Here is a 14,735-nt window from a genome sequence, read left to right as displayed (position 1 = left end):
AGTTACCCTGTATACGCTAGATGTGACGTCATTGCGCTTGAAAAAAACTTAGTGATATTGTTGATCAATGAGAATTTAATGTTCAACCTGAAAAACACTTTATCACAAATATTACAAAATGCTCATATTTATACCAAAATCCAAAACATATTTTTTACAATTTAATAAGCGGTACAATATTATAGGAATATTCATTGCATTATTTTGTAGCATTGATTGTGCTGGGGAGTGATATGTATGGAACAATTGCTGTACCAAACAAATGTGTTGAACAGTAATCGAGTTTTACCATACTAATTACTTTTACTTGTAAGTTGTGATTATTACTTGTTTGTGGTAATCTTTTTGTGCTAATTAATAAACGAGAATATCGGTCGGAGACCGGAGACTTATTGACCGAAGATCGCTAATTAATTAATAACTCGCTAATTATACGACATAATTAACCCAAAATCTATAGGCTTCTGGTCCGAGGTAAGATGCATGCACATGCAAAATTTGGAGAAGATTCAACCTCGCGTTCGTGAGATATCGCGTTCATCTAACAGACATACAGACAGACAAATAAACAGACAAACGAGAATATCGGTTGGAAACCGAAGACTTATCGATCGATAGTTAGGGGATCCCCCAAAACAGAAACTGCAGTTTCGATTCATCCGCTCTTGTAACTTGCGCACTGCGCATCGCACACACACACTCGGCGGGTCTCAAAATTCTCTCGCTTTACAAAAATCTAGATCACTATATCAATAATTGATCGATAACTCGCTAATTATACGACATAATTCGCCCAAAATCAATAGGTTTCTGGTCCGAGATAAGATGAATGCACATGCAAAATTCGGAGCAGATTCAACCTCGCATTCGCGAGATATCGCGTTCATCTAACAGACAGACAGACATACATACAGACAAATACCTGTCAATATACTTACCGATCTTAAGATCGATAAGTAATAAATATCAACATACTTACCGATCTTAAGATCGATGAGTAATAAGGTCCTTGTCTGTTACCTGTTCAATTTCCAACTTAGGTTAGGCAAAGCAACTAACTTCAGCGCTATAACTTCGCTTTTGTCATAAAAACGAATAAAAACGAGTTTACCTCATACTAGCAAAGGCGCACCAAACTTGTGCACAGACATTGATTCTTTGGAGCCGCACCTAATATTAGGTTGACTGTTGGCAGGCATCAGCTGGTAACGTATATCTCGTTGAGACGGATATGAAATGATTACTGTATACAGGGTGTCTCAAAAGTAAGTATACACTTTTAATTTTGAATTGCTTTTTGGGTCCTCATCATAGAGCGTTCATTTCTTCAGGAAATATAGTATGGGCGAGTAGTAAAATTTGGCTTTTTTTACATTATTCAACAACCCACAGAATGACAAAGAGATTACCCCGAGAAATGAGATGAAAAATTATACGTCCTAAAATTGCGGTATTTTTTTTGCATTATCATGTGCGTTCACTCAGTTTTCATAGAAATCTGTAAAGTTCTTTGTTCATTATCATAATCAGGTACTTGACTGATATATCAACTGTTAAATTTGATTTACTTACATGATGTTATATAAACTGCAAACAAAATAGCGATAAATCATCCACGTTACATAACACAACATTAACCACTGATATTTTTGATTCAACGCTGAGTAATCGATATAAATAATATTTTAACCTGCTCAACTTGTTTTTAACTTTTTGGACCAGATTGATTCCAGGAATTAAACGTTCAAAACCTTTTCCGTTTTGAACTAGCATAACAACAATTTTGCACAATTTAACCTTCGCCAACGAATTAAACCAAATATTACCGCTGCACGGAAAGGCTTAGGCTTGAGAACCAGTGCAATTGACATCAAAAACATTGAATAATTATATTGTTTTATTATAATAGAAAACAAAATAATTGCAGACGTCGGCTAAAGCTAACAGCAATTGTGTATGTATCACTAGAGACGGTGGCCCCAACCCTTACCCCCTCTATATGTGTTGTAGGAAGTCAAATAATTTCAGTGTAATGATAATAATAATTCATATAATGTTACATAAACGGCAAACAAAATAGCTATGCAGAAAACAGTCTCAGCGATTAGACGACAACGCGGAGCCACGTTGCATAACACAACAATAATCACTGATATTTTTGATTCAGCTGTGAGTAATCGATATAAATAATATTTTAACATATTCAACTTGTTTTTAACTTTTTGGACCATTTTGATTCCAGGAAATAAACCATAGAAATCTTTGCCGTTTTAAACTAGCACAACCCTGGCACAACATTTGCCAACGAGTTCAACAAAATATTACTCTCGCGGGTGTGGTGATGACGTCGTCAACGTCGTTTCATAAAGATAGAAAGAGAAGCATTTAACAAACTCTCTTTTTTGTGACGTAACACATGTCCTAAAATTTAAAAGAGTTAGAACAATTTCTCTTCAGCTTTAGAAGAGTGAGTGAGCTTGTGTAGAATATATTCCGATGAAAATAGATTGAAGCTTCATTCTAACCTACGCTGTTCATGAATCGACTTTCATTGAAATAAAGTTGACGAAATTCTTGGATTAGAAATGAAGATTCCGATTCAACACAGTTTCATCGGATTAATACTGTTGATGGAGGATTGTTTATTAATTAAAGGTCGGTATAACTGTGCATGCTTTGTTGGGTTTGCTTACCCGGGTTTTATCGCCAAATCAGACACTTGTTTGTCGCTCCCCGGATTACTTATTTGTATCAGGAGTAAAGGTGGCCAGTATGACGATGTAATGTTATGGCAAACCTCGATCTCTCATTAAAAATGGGATTAGTTACGGAAAAAATCTAACTAGATCTTCATTGCACTCCAAAAGCGGAGACCGTCATTGTGCAAAAAATATATGATGATTGTTTGTATTCAATGCGTATGTGTTGCCCCATACGTACCGTATATCTTGCTGAATTGTCGTTCTTTTATCATAATACCTCTACAGGGTGTCTCAAACACTTTTAATTTTTATTTGCGTTTCACGTACTCATCATAGAGCGTTTATTTCTTCGTGAAACATAGCGCGGATAAGCAGTAATATTTAGGTATTGTTTGAGTACCTGAAAAGCAAATTTAAAAGTGTATACTTACTTTTGAGATACCATGTATAGATACGTGATATGTATCATACAAAGCTTTAATTTTAAATCTTCGATTAGAGCAGGGGCGTGCAACTGTTTAGCGCAATGGGCCACAAACTAAAATTATTGTGATACCGCGGGCCAGACCATCGAACAACTCATATAATTTTTTATGAACAATTTATTTAATGAAACAGCACGTACAATCAATTTATTCATTGGGTAGGTGAGTAATGAGATGTCTGATATCTTCTCGATCCAGAGATCTTGCCAATGTCAGCTTTGACAGAAGAAGTAGCAACTCGAAGTTGACTTGACAAGTGCTCATCTGTAAGCTGATTTCTGCATTTTGTCTCGAACAGTTTCATTTTTGAAAAAAACTGCTCACAGCAGTATGTGCTGCCAAAAAGAGAGATCATTCTTCTCGCATGGTTTTCTAGATTTGTGTAATTTCCATACACATGACTTCTGTAAAAAGTAAGCAAGTCATTTTCACGGTAGGCTCGTTTGAGATCGACGCTGGCTTGCAATTCTATTATTTCTAATTGAAAGCTAGGTCGAGTATTCTCCACAACCAAGTCAAATGGATGAGCAAAGAGCTGAACGTCGGCTTTGTGTTTTTTGAAATCTTCAAAACGAGTTTCAAATGCCAAAGTTAACTTTTCAATCGTCCTAACATATTTTTTACAATTAAAAAGTTGAATTTGAACTTTTCTGCTCTCCAGACTAGGAAAGTGAAAGGAAGAAAAAGTTGTAGTTTTGCTTGAAATGAGGAAATATGTTCGATCATCTTGTGCACTAACTGATCTTGTCCTTGCAGCTTCACATTCAGTTCTGAAAGATGATGGGTAATGTCAGTTAAAAAGGCAAAATCGTTCAACCATGCATCGTCTTTGAGAAAGGAAATGTCTTGACCTTTACTTTTCATAAAAGTCTGAAAAAGCTCCTTGAGATTCCAAAACCTTTAGGGTAGCAGATCTGCTTAGCCATCCCACTGCAGTGGAGTTGAGTGCTTGCAGAAACGACTTGAACTGCCTATTATTTAACGCCCGCGATCTAATGTAATTAACACACGAAACAACGCTTTTCATTACTTCACCAAAACCCAGTACTTTCGAGCACAAGCTTTCCTGATGAATGATGCAATGGCTCACAAATACATTTTCAGTTTCAATAACATCCAAAAATCTTTTGACAAATTCATTGTTTTTTCCCACCATTGACGGTGCTCCATCCGTAGTGATACCAACGAACTTAGAAGAATCTATTTCAAAGTTGTTCATCAATTTTGTTACCTCTTCACAAATATTTTGACCAGTTTTTGTTGATTGCATACTTGCCATATCTGAAAATTCTTCAGTTACTTCAAAATTATCTGTTACTCCTCGTATGAAAACGACTAGCTGGGCAGTATCGCTCAAGTCTGTACTCTCGTCCAAAGCGATACTAAAAGCGGATAATTTGCTCATCCTGTCTTTTAGAGAAACTTCGATGTTTTCCGATAGATCATCTATTCGACGAGCCACAGTAAAACGAGACAGACTTATTTGCTCCACCAAATTCTTCTCTTCTGGGGATACATTTTCGATGAATATCTCCACACAATTCTTAATGAATTCACCATCGCTGTACGGCTTTCCATTTTCGGCAATTGCTTCAGCTATCTTAAAGCTCAGTTTTGTAACTAACTCAGTTTCCTTCTTGTAACCATGAAATACCACTTGCTGTTTGCTCAAAGACTTTTTCATTTGCTGCATTTTGTCAACCCATGATTGACCCACAATGCTATCGTAGCTAGCTGAGTGTTTTGTACAATAGTGTCGCTTGATATTGTACTGCTGCATTACTGCTATAGCGCTTTGGCAAATCAGGCAAACTACATCTTGATTGTGTTGCACAATGAAGTATTTCACACACCACTCATTGTTGAACTTGCGCCCTTCATAATCAACTTTCCTTTCCTTACTGGTATACATTTGAACTTTGTTAAGCTTTTTCGTATATTAACCTGTAACCATAAAGTAAGATCACGTACCGGTACCACTGCCAGAACGGGGCAGTATTCATACAATGCACATTATATTGCAACAATGGGTCGTCGTCACAGTACTGTAGACAGAATAAATCGCAGTGTGATGTAGTCTTATAGACTTCTACTGTAGTCAAAAATGCCAATAATGTCGTTACAATTCAGAAAAAGTTTTTTAAATTAATAGGCTACGAAGTAAGAAGTTTGTAGCGGGCCACATAAATAGGTACCGCGGGCCGTGCTGTGGCCCGCGGGCCGTATGTTGCACGCCTCTGGATTAGACAATCAGATCCGAGGAGAAGATCACGGAATCTTTTGGTTTTTGAGCCTGAATTTCTGGTATCGTAATACTCAAATCATTATGTTCAGACGAAAAAATTTGGTTGTAGATTAGCGAATTTGGTGGTCCATTGGGTCGGTTGGACTCGAATAGTTTGGTATTGCGGGGTAAAAATCTCGGGTTTGATTTTATACCTACCAACTCACCTAGAATGTTGTATACTGAATGAGCAAAGCCGAATCAACAATATTGCTGCCCATCAAAATATGGCAGCTGATTACGTATCATGGACCGTTCACGGATAGTTTCGTTTGGGTAGAGAGGCGTGTGAAATGTCAAATAAGAATTGATGAACCAATCTGAATCCGAACGAAAGCCAAATCAAATCAACAAACTATGGTATAATTCGACTTTCCTGATTTCATTGCTCGCAAAAAATAAAAATAAATATAAAAATATTTTGAGAAAGCAGAAGTTGAATCGTGGGTATAGCTCAGATCTTAGGCCATGCCCACACGACCGCTAAACATTATTAGTTTCCCCAATGGCGGGTGTAATAATTCAAGTTTGATTTGAGCAATCATCATCGGGGAAAATAGTTCGCATTGCGTGAGTAGCAGTATGAAATTAAAAATAGAACGGGCGAATGCGCGCTATGAAAAATTAGGTACTGAATTAGTCTCGTTATGAAAAACGTTTAGAAACAATTTTCGTTTATCTGCCATAAACCTATTTTAAAAGAAACAATTTGCTCGATTTATAATTTTGAGCTTCACACAACAGGTGAGAAATGCTGGTTTGCGACGGGAAACCTACTTGGAGAGACGTTAATACGGTGAGAGCTTAGTAGTAGTTTCATATTGTTGATATTGTTTGCAGAAATATATAACTGTTTTGTTTGAAATCTGAAAACAAAAAAGAGAAAATTGACCGTTCTAGCGATTTCTTCCATCAGAGAGTATTAAAGGTTGTTGTTAGCGAGAATCATAACGTGTTTCTAATTTGATGACGTTTTACGTTGTTACGCAGACGTTGCAAACGTATCGACGCAGCATTATTGCGACAGAGTCCTGTTTCTCGATTAATCCCGGGAATTCTAAATTATCGCCACGCTGCTTCGATGAGTTGGCACCTTCTGTCCTTGTATACAGTGTAATCTATTGCGCTAGTAGTTGTTTATCGTGTTTAATATTGGGTTTACTATTGCGGTTAGGATAAACGATTCGAATTGAAGTTATTAATTGGGTTTAAAATCAACGGTTCATACTGGAGTGGTAATATAATGTAGGGATACAGGTTAGGGTTGTAATATAGTCCAAATAGAATGATAAATGCTGTTTCTTGTATTTAGTCACATAAGTTAAGTTGTATTTACTTTGGATTATAAATTGTTGAATTGAGTTGCCTGGAGATCCTAAACATTCGGTATGTAAATATTGTTTTATCTTGTATGATTTATTCTGTATTTTAGTATTGTGAATACTATTTTATCCTATGTGATTTAATCTGTACATAATTGTGACATATGGTTATCTGCTAATTGATGTGAATTGTTATTGCTTGTAAAAATGGTAATGCTGTTACATTTGATTAATTGTGCCATATAAGCTATTTAGTTTTATCTATTATTTTGGCAGAAAACCGTTCCTTTAACAACGTTACGTTACGTTCCATTAACAACGTACCTTTACGTTCCTCATACCCGGTATCAAGATTTACGTTACGTTCCATTAACAACGTTTCGTTTCCGGTACCCGGCAAGTTCTATTTTCCTGATTCATGTACGAGATTTGATTTGAAGTGTCTGTTGATTGTTATTAAAGATATTCACCGGTTTCAAGTTGAATTATATTGGGGCAGCATTTGAAAGGCACAGAAGAATCTGGCGGCACTTTAACCGTTGTTTACAGACTTTAATTGCTTGGAAGCACGGACTAGTTGTAACAATTAACCGATATAGGTTTGGGGTCAGGACTGGGGTATTGGGACGCGTTTTTGAAGTCTCCAATCTCTTAATGTGCGTGAGAAGTAACCAGGCTACATAGAATCGAGCGCAACATTAAAGTTTTCGAATGTAGGAAAACTGAAGTTTTCTATTTCGAAATCAAACCAGAGTATTGTAAGCAGCAATTGAAAGATATCAAACTTTTCAATTGATCCTAGATTGAGTGAAGAAAGTCACTTAAAAGTCGAAATGGCTGCAAAACCAGTTTCAAAGGAAGAACTGGAACGTTTATTGGCTGATCTGAATGGTCAGTATAGATCAGCAGAAGAATTGATGTTGAATCCAAAGTTAGTTAGAGAGAAAGTTATGGATATGAAGAGTTTAAGGCACATGTTGAAGAGTGGCTTTCCAGACAAGAAAGCACACAAATCGTTGAGAATCCTCCATCAAAACCACAATCTATAGATAGTAGAAAATCATCTAATATGTCAAGACCTCGATCTGCAAGGACAGCATCGAGTTACAAAAGTACAAGTTCCAGTTACAAGAGAACTGAGGCAATAGCTGTCAGAGAACTTGCAAAATTGAAAATGAAGCAACTGTCAGAGCTAGAACAGGCTGAACGAAATACGGAAGAAATGAATCGGCAAGCCGAAGAAAAGAAACGGCAAGCTGAAGAATTAAAATCAGCATCAGAGAGAGAAATAAGGCGAGTACAAGCTATACACGAATATCAAGCCGCATGTGTAGAGGCGGAAGTGTGGGAAATAGGCTCTAATCGCAATGAAAGGGTTCAGTTTCAAGAAATGGATTCTGGACCACCGATAGCACAATTGGTAGAATGTGAAGCAGCACGGGCTGAAGTAAACATACCTCAAGTGGGTCAAACCAATTGTATTGTGCCTCCTAGAGAGCCACAAGTTAGATTATCCCTGGATCCGGTCCAGGAAGTGGTTGCGGAAGTGATGAATCCCGTTAATCAAGAATTTCGAACTAGACAAGGTGGAACGAGACAGGCTAATTTGGTGAGTCCTGTAGAAGTACCTAATATGCCATCACAAGATGTTGGCACAATTCTTGCTACTATGACATCTACAATGCGTGACATGGTAGATTTACCTAAACCAGAATTACTTTCGTTTCATGGTTCTCATGAAGAATATACAAGATTCATGAATAGTTTCAAGATAAATATTGAGAACAAGATTTCAGATGACAATCTGAGACTTACTTACTTGCAACAGTTTTGCAAAGGTAAAGCAAGAGAATTGATTCGTCAATGTTCGGTATATCCTCCTACAGAAGGATTGACTTTAGCAAAGAGACTTCTAAGAGAAGCTTACGGACGACCATTGTTGATTGCTAGAACTTATATGGAAGAGTTAGTACATGGTCCAATGTTGAAACCAGATGATCGAGATAGTCTTCTGGATCTTTCTCATAAAATGGAAGAATGTTACCTAACGCTGTCGCATTGGAAGCAATATTCAGATCTAAATAATTTTGACAATATTGCTCAACTTTCATGTAGATTACCCCTGAAGTACCATAATAAATGGGAAGAAGAGGCAGCAGATTATGAGAATAGAAACATTGAACTAAAATTTGAACATCTTTTAAAGTTTGTCAAGAAAGCAGCAATTACGGCACAATCATCGATGGGCAAAGCTATGAGAGCTCATAAAGAGAGGGAAAAGGCTAAACACCCTCAAAAGAAGAGAATTTATGCAAATTCTACTTCAACAAGTGGTGATGGCAAACCTGAACAATCTACCGAGAGAAAAGGTACATTTGTGAGAAATAGATACAGATGTGTTATCTGTTCAAAAGATCATCTTCTTATTCATTGTCCAGAGTTTGAAAGAAAATCTGCATGTGAACGCGAGGCTACAATTCGTGAATTTCATATTTGCAGAAACTGTTTATACATTGGTCATATGGCACGGCAATGTCGTAAGAATCCTGCATGTACTGAGAGAGGATGTGGAGGCAGACATCATAGAATGCTTCATCGAAATGTTGCAGATACTAAGCGAAAAGAGCAAAGTACAAGTTCCGCTACTCAAACTGCTACATCGGGATCGACCTTAACGAACTATACCAGAAATTCAGCTGGAGTATACTTGAATATAGTTCCAGTGAAAGTATCCTCACCTCAAGGTAGAGAAATTGAAGTATACTGTTTCCTAGACGAGGGAAGCACCTCTTGTCTATGTGATAAAAGATTGATGGAACTTTTAGAGATGGATGGTGAACCAATGAGTTATTCCATTACTACTGTAAACACACCGAATCCACAGAAACAAGATGGATTCGCTCTTGACTTAACTGTTAAACCACTGAAAGGGGAAGGTTGTGTGACCTTACATCGTGTGCTCACTGTGGATGAAATTCCGACAGTACCGAATAAATTACCTAAAAGGATTGAATTACAAAGGCATGAATATCTCGAGGGTATTGAATTTCCAAAATTACCAGATGAAAGAGTGATGCTCATGATTGGCGTGAATGTACCTGAAGTATTCTGGGTGAAAGATGAAAGACGTGGTACTACAAATGAACCAGTTGCAAAAAGAAGTATTCTTGGTTGGTCACTGGTCGGGCCTGCCTTTAATAAAGCTTCTGGGAAAGAAAGTTTTCATGTACATGTTAATCATGTTGAAGTGAAAAGTGAAGATCTTCAACAACAAATTCGAGAGATGTGGGAAACGGATTTCAAAGATATATCATTGACTCCCGCACCAACATTGTCAAGAGAAGATAAGTATGCATTACAACTGATGGAAGATAATATAAAGATGGTGGATGGACATTACCAATCTCCGTTACCATGGAAACCGGGATGTCCTGAATTTCCTAATAATCGTGATGCAGTTATGAGAAGAACCAACAATTTGGGAAAACGCTTGTTGAGGAATGATGTTCTAAGGGACAAATATTGCAGTACCATGGCTGAATTTATAAAGAAAGGATGGGCAAGGAAAATTCCTGCTGATGAATTTGAAGCACCCATTGGTAAAGCGTGGTATCTTCCTCATCAACCCGTTACATCAGAACAGAAACCTGGTAAAGTACGCCTGGTATTTGATGCAGGTGCAAGATATTTGAACACATCACTGAATGATCAATTACTGCAAGGTCCAGATATGGCAAATGGATTGTTATCTGTTTTGCTACGTTTCAGAATGTACGAATATGGTATAACTGCAGATATAGAAGCTATGTTCTTACAAGCTCGTGTAACGCCTAGGGATGTTGATGCATTGAGATTCCTATTTTGGCCTGATGGAGATTTGACAAAAACTCCTGTCGATCATCAGATGTTAGTGCATTGTTTTGGAAATACATCAAGTCCATTTTGTGCAAATTACTGTTTAAGGAGAACTGCAGAAGATTTTGGAAAAGACTTTCCATCAGATATAAGTGACAATATCAAAGATAATTCATATATAGATGACTTCCTACTTGGAGCAGATAGTATATCTGAAGGGAAGAGAATTGTCAAGCAAACCTCAGAACTTACTGAATGTGGAGGTTTTCATTTAAACAAATGGAGGAGTAATTCAGAAGAAATTATTTCTTGTGTTCCAGAAAAGGATAGAGCACAAATTCAAGCAAACGTAAATTTAGACCCAAATCGTGTTGAACGAGTTTTGGGAGTTGTGTGGTTCGTGATAGAAGATTGCTTTGGATTTAATACAAAGCTGAAGACAAAACCTGCTACGAAAAGAGGAGTTCTAGCAATTCTTAGTTCCGTATTTGATCCCATGGGTATTGTATCACCTGTGATATTGCAAGCAAGACTTATATTCCAAGAGTTATGTCGTCAACAATTGGGATGGGATGAAACTATCGGAGAAAATGAACAAATAGCATGGGAAAGCTGGACTAAAGCACTTCCAGAATTATCAGAAGTCAAATTACCAAGATACATTAAACCGAATTCATTTGGGGTTATTGTTTCACAAGAATTACATCATTTTGGCGATGCATCACAAGTTGCCTATGGATCAGTTTCATATTTGAGGTTAACAGATGAAAACGGTCAGATACACTGTTCATTTTTACTTGGAAAATCAAGATTATGTCCTATCAAGACAATATGTTCACTTCCACGGCTGGAAATTACAGCTGCTGCGCTTTGTGTGCGAGTGGATAAGTTTTTAAGACGTCAATTAAAATTTGAGAAGAATGTTAAGTCTATATTCTGGAGTGATAGCACAGCTACTATTCAATCAATTTACAATTCGTCGAAAAGATTTCCTACTTTCATAGCTAACCGATTAGCAAAAATTGAAGAAGGTTCAGAGCCACATCAATGGCATTATGTTCCAAGTGAATTGAACCCAGCGGATTATGCATCCCGTGGAATGACAGCAAAGAAATTGATTGCAAAGAAATCATGGTTACAAGGACCAGAATTTCTCTACCAGAATGAAGAGAACTGGCCACAAATGCCAGTTAAATTACCAGATTTACCATTGGAATTTATTCTGAAGAAGCCAATTAACGTTCTAGTGAATCTAGTGACAGAGAATGAACCTTTGGACAAGTTTATCAACTATTATTCTTCATGGTATAAGTTGAAGAAAGCTACGGCATGGATTATCAGATTCAAAATTTATTTACAAGCTAAACCAACTGTTCAAAAGGGTGAATTGCAAACAGAAGAGTTGAGAAGTTCCGAAAATGAGCTGATAAAGTATTTACAAAATCGTGAGTTGAATAAAGTTATTGCAAAGTTACAAAATTCCGATGTACAAGGGAAAAGTGTGCTTAGAAATTTGAAAATTGCACCTTCAATGCAAAAGTTGAATCCTGTTTTAATTGAAGGAATATTGAGAGTGGGTGGAAGATTGCAGAACGCACCCATAGAATTTGATTTGAAACATCCAATAATACTGCCAAGTAACCATCATATCACACAGTTGATTGTCAGAGAATACCATAAAAGTTCACATCATTGTGGAGCAAGTCATACATGGAATTTGCTGAGACAGAAGTTCTGGATTATCAATGGAGCTGTTGTTGTAAAGCGAAATATTCGTAATTGCATTTTTTGCAAAAAGAGAAATGCTTCGATGGGTAAGCAATTTATGGCTGACCTACCTAAAGAGCGTGTGACACCAGATCAACCACCATTCACATGTGTTGGAGTTGACAACTTCGGACCGTTGTTGGTGAAGCAAGGAAGAAGTTCTGTGAAGAGATGGGGCTTGATAATAACCTGTGCAACAACTAGAGCAGTGCATTTGGAAATTGTGCATAGTATGGATGTCAATTCATTTATTAATGGATTAAGAAGATTCATTGCCAGAAGAGGCAAGATGTCAACCATTATATGTGATAATGGGAGCAATTTTACAGCTGGAAATAAAGTATTGAAGAAAGAAATTCAAATTTGGAATTCTAGTAAAATGGGAGAATTTTGCAGACAAAGTGATATCATATTCAAGTTCAATCCTCCCACAGCTTCACACTTTGGAGGTTTCTATGAAAGACTCATCAGATCAGCAAGGAAGATATTGACTGCATTATTGCATGATCAATTGGTTACTGATGAAGCGTTGTCTACTATATTTTGTGAAGTTGAAAGTCAATTGAATTCAAGACCACTTACACCTATTAGTATGGATCCTTTGGATGAAGAACCACTTTCACCAAATCATTTATTGTTGCTGAAGCATAAAGCAAATTTACCACCAGGAATATTTGACAAGAAAGATTGTTATGCGAGAAGAAGATGGCGTCAAATACAATATTTGGCTGACCAATTCTGGATAAGATGGTCCAGAGAAGTACTTGTCAATCTACAAGCTCGACATAAATGGTTGAAGAAGGAAGACAATTTCAAAGTCAATGATCTTGTGCTACTGGTTGACAACACAATACCAAGAGGGAAGTGGTTGACTGGCAGAATTATGGAAGTTATACCAGACAAATTTGGAGCTGTCAGACAAGTGACTGTCAAAACTTCTCATGGGTTTTTAAGAAGACCAATAGCAAAACTTTGTATGATTCAGAGAGCTGATGAGTAATTCATTGTTAGTTGTATTACTTATTTGTGATGATTCTCACTTTTTCTTTTTGAATTGTAAGATGTATTCTCTTCGTTCCTACATCTGGGGCGGGGAATGTTAGCGAGAATCATAACGTGTTTCTAATTTGATGACGTTTTACGTTGTTACGCAGACGTTGCAAACGTATCGACGCAGCATTATTGCGACAGAGTCCTGTTTCTCGATTAATCCCGGGAATTCTAAATTATCGCCACGCTGCTTCGATGAGTTGGCACCTTCTGTCCTTGTATACAGTGTAATCTATTGCGCTAGTAGTTGTTTATCGTGTTTAATATTGGGTTTACTATTGCGGTTAGGATAAACGATTCGAATTGAAGTTATTAATTGGGTTTAAAATCAACGGTTCATACTGGAGTGGTAATATAATGTAGGGATACAGGTTAGGGTTGTAATATAGTCCAAATAGAATGATAAATGCTGTTTCTTGTATTTAGTCACATAAGTTAAGTTGTATTTACTTTGGATTATAAATTGTTGAATTGAGTTGCCTGGAGATCCTAAACATTCGGTATGTAAATATTGTTTTATCTTGTATGATTTATTCTGTATTTTAGTATTATGAATACTATTTTATCCTATGTGATTTAATCTGTACATAATTGTGACATATGGTTATCTGCTAATTGATGTGAATTGTTATTGCTTGTAAAAATGGTAATGCTGTTACATTTGATTAATTGTGCCATATAAGCTATTTAGTTTTATCTATTATTTTGGCAGAAAACCGTTCCTTTAACAACGTTACGTTACGTTCCATTAACAACGTACCTTTACGTTCCTCATACCCGGTATCAAGATTTACGTTACGTTCCATTAACAACGTTTCGTTTCCGGTACCCGGCAAGTTCTATTTTCCTGATTCATGTACGAGATTTGATTTGAAGTGTCTGTTGATTGTTATTAAAGATATTCACCGGTTTCAAGTTGAATTATATTGGGGCAGCATTTGAAAGGCACAGAAGAATCTGGCGGCACTTTAACCGTTGTTTACAGACTTTAATTGCTTGGAAGCACGGACTAGTTGTAACAATTAACCGATATAGGTTTGGGGTCAGGACTGGGGTATTGGGACGCGTTTTTGAAGTCTCCAATCTCTTAATGTGCGTGAGAAGTAACCAGGCTACATAGAATCGAGCGCAACAGTTGTAATCTTGTTTTAATCGATACGTCATCCCAAATTTCACGTTTTCACTTTAATACATGAGAATACTTTTTCACGGGGAACACTTGGTCAGATAACCGCCTACTTTAACGATTTGCAGCCTCCATGTCCATGTT

The 14,735-nt window shown here is 36.9% G+C and overlaps 2 protein-coding genes across 2 annotated transcripts; one reads left to right on the top strand and one right to left on the bottom strand.

Moving 5' to 3' along the window:
• Window positions 1-3,338: 3,338 nt before the first annotated feature.
• LOC144429778 (general transcription factor II-I repeat domain-containing protein 2-like) lies at window positions 3,339-4,880 on the bottom strand. The gene is made up of 2 exons (XM_078117981.1): window positions 4,198-4,880; window positions 3,339-3,957 (listed from the first exon to the last, which is right to left on the bottom strand). Exons 1-2 carry the CDS (start codon window positions 4,878-4,880, stop codon window positions 3,339-3,341), a joined length of 1,302 nt encoding a protein of 433 aa, XP_077974107.1.
• A 2,746-nt stretch (window positions 4,881-7,626) lies between these two features.
• Window positions 7,627-13,415, top strand: LOC144429777 (uncharacterized). The gene is made up of 2 exons (XM_078117980.1): window positions 7,627-7,724; window positions 7,790-13,415. The coding sequence occupies exons 1-2, from the start codon at window positions 7,627-7,629 to the stop codon at window positions 13,413-13,415; spliced, it is 5,724 nt and encodes a 1,907-aa protein (XP_077974106.1).
• The last annotated feature ends 1,320 nt before the right edge of the window (window positions 13,416-14,735 follow it).

The sequence above is a fragment of the Styela clava genome, chromosome 11, assembly GCF_964204865.1.
Source record: "Styela clava chromosome 11, kaStyClav1.hap1.2, whole genome shotgun sequence".
In the NCBI taxonomy this organism is placed as follows: domain Eukaryota; kingdom Metazoa; phylum Chordata; class Ascidiacea; order Stolidobranchia; family Styelidae; genus Styela; species Styela clava.
The sequence above is the reverse complement of the archived record's forward strand: the minus strand, read 5'-3'. Positions and strand labels throughout refer to the sequence as shown.

Excerpts from the sequence above, each read along its gene's own strand:
- LOC144429778 (XM_078117981.1), bottom strand. The coding sequence starts at position 4,880 with ATGCAGCAAATGAAAAAGTCTTTGAGCAAACAGCAAGTGGTATTTCAT. Across the intron at positions 3,958-4,197 it reads GTAATGAAAAGCGTTGTTTC|AACTGAATGTGAAGCTGCAA; the intron begins GTGTGTTAATTA and ends ATCATCTTTCAG.
- LOC144429777 (XM_078117980.1), top strand. The coding sequence starts at position 7,627 with ATGGCTGCAAAACCAGTTTCAAAGGAAGAACTGGAACGTTTATTGGCT. Across the intron at positions 7,725-7,789 it reads GAATTGATGTTGAATCCAAA|ACAAGAAAGCACACAAATCG; the intron begins GTTAGTTAGAGA and ends GTGGCTTTCCAG.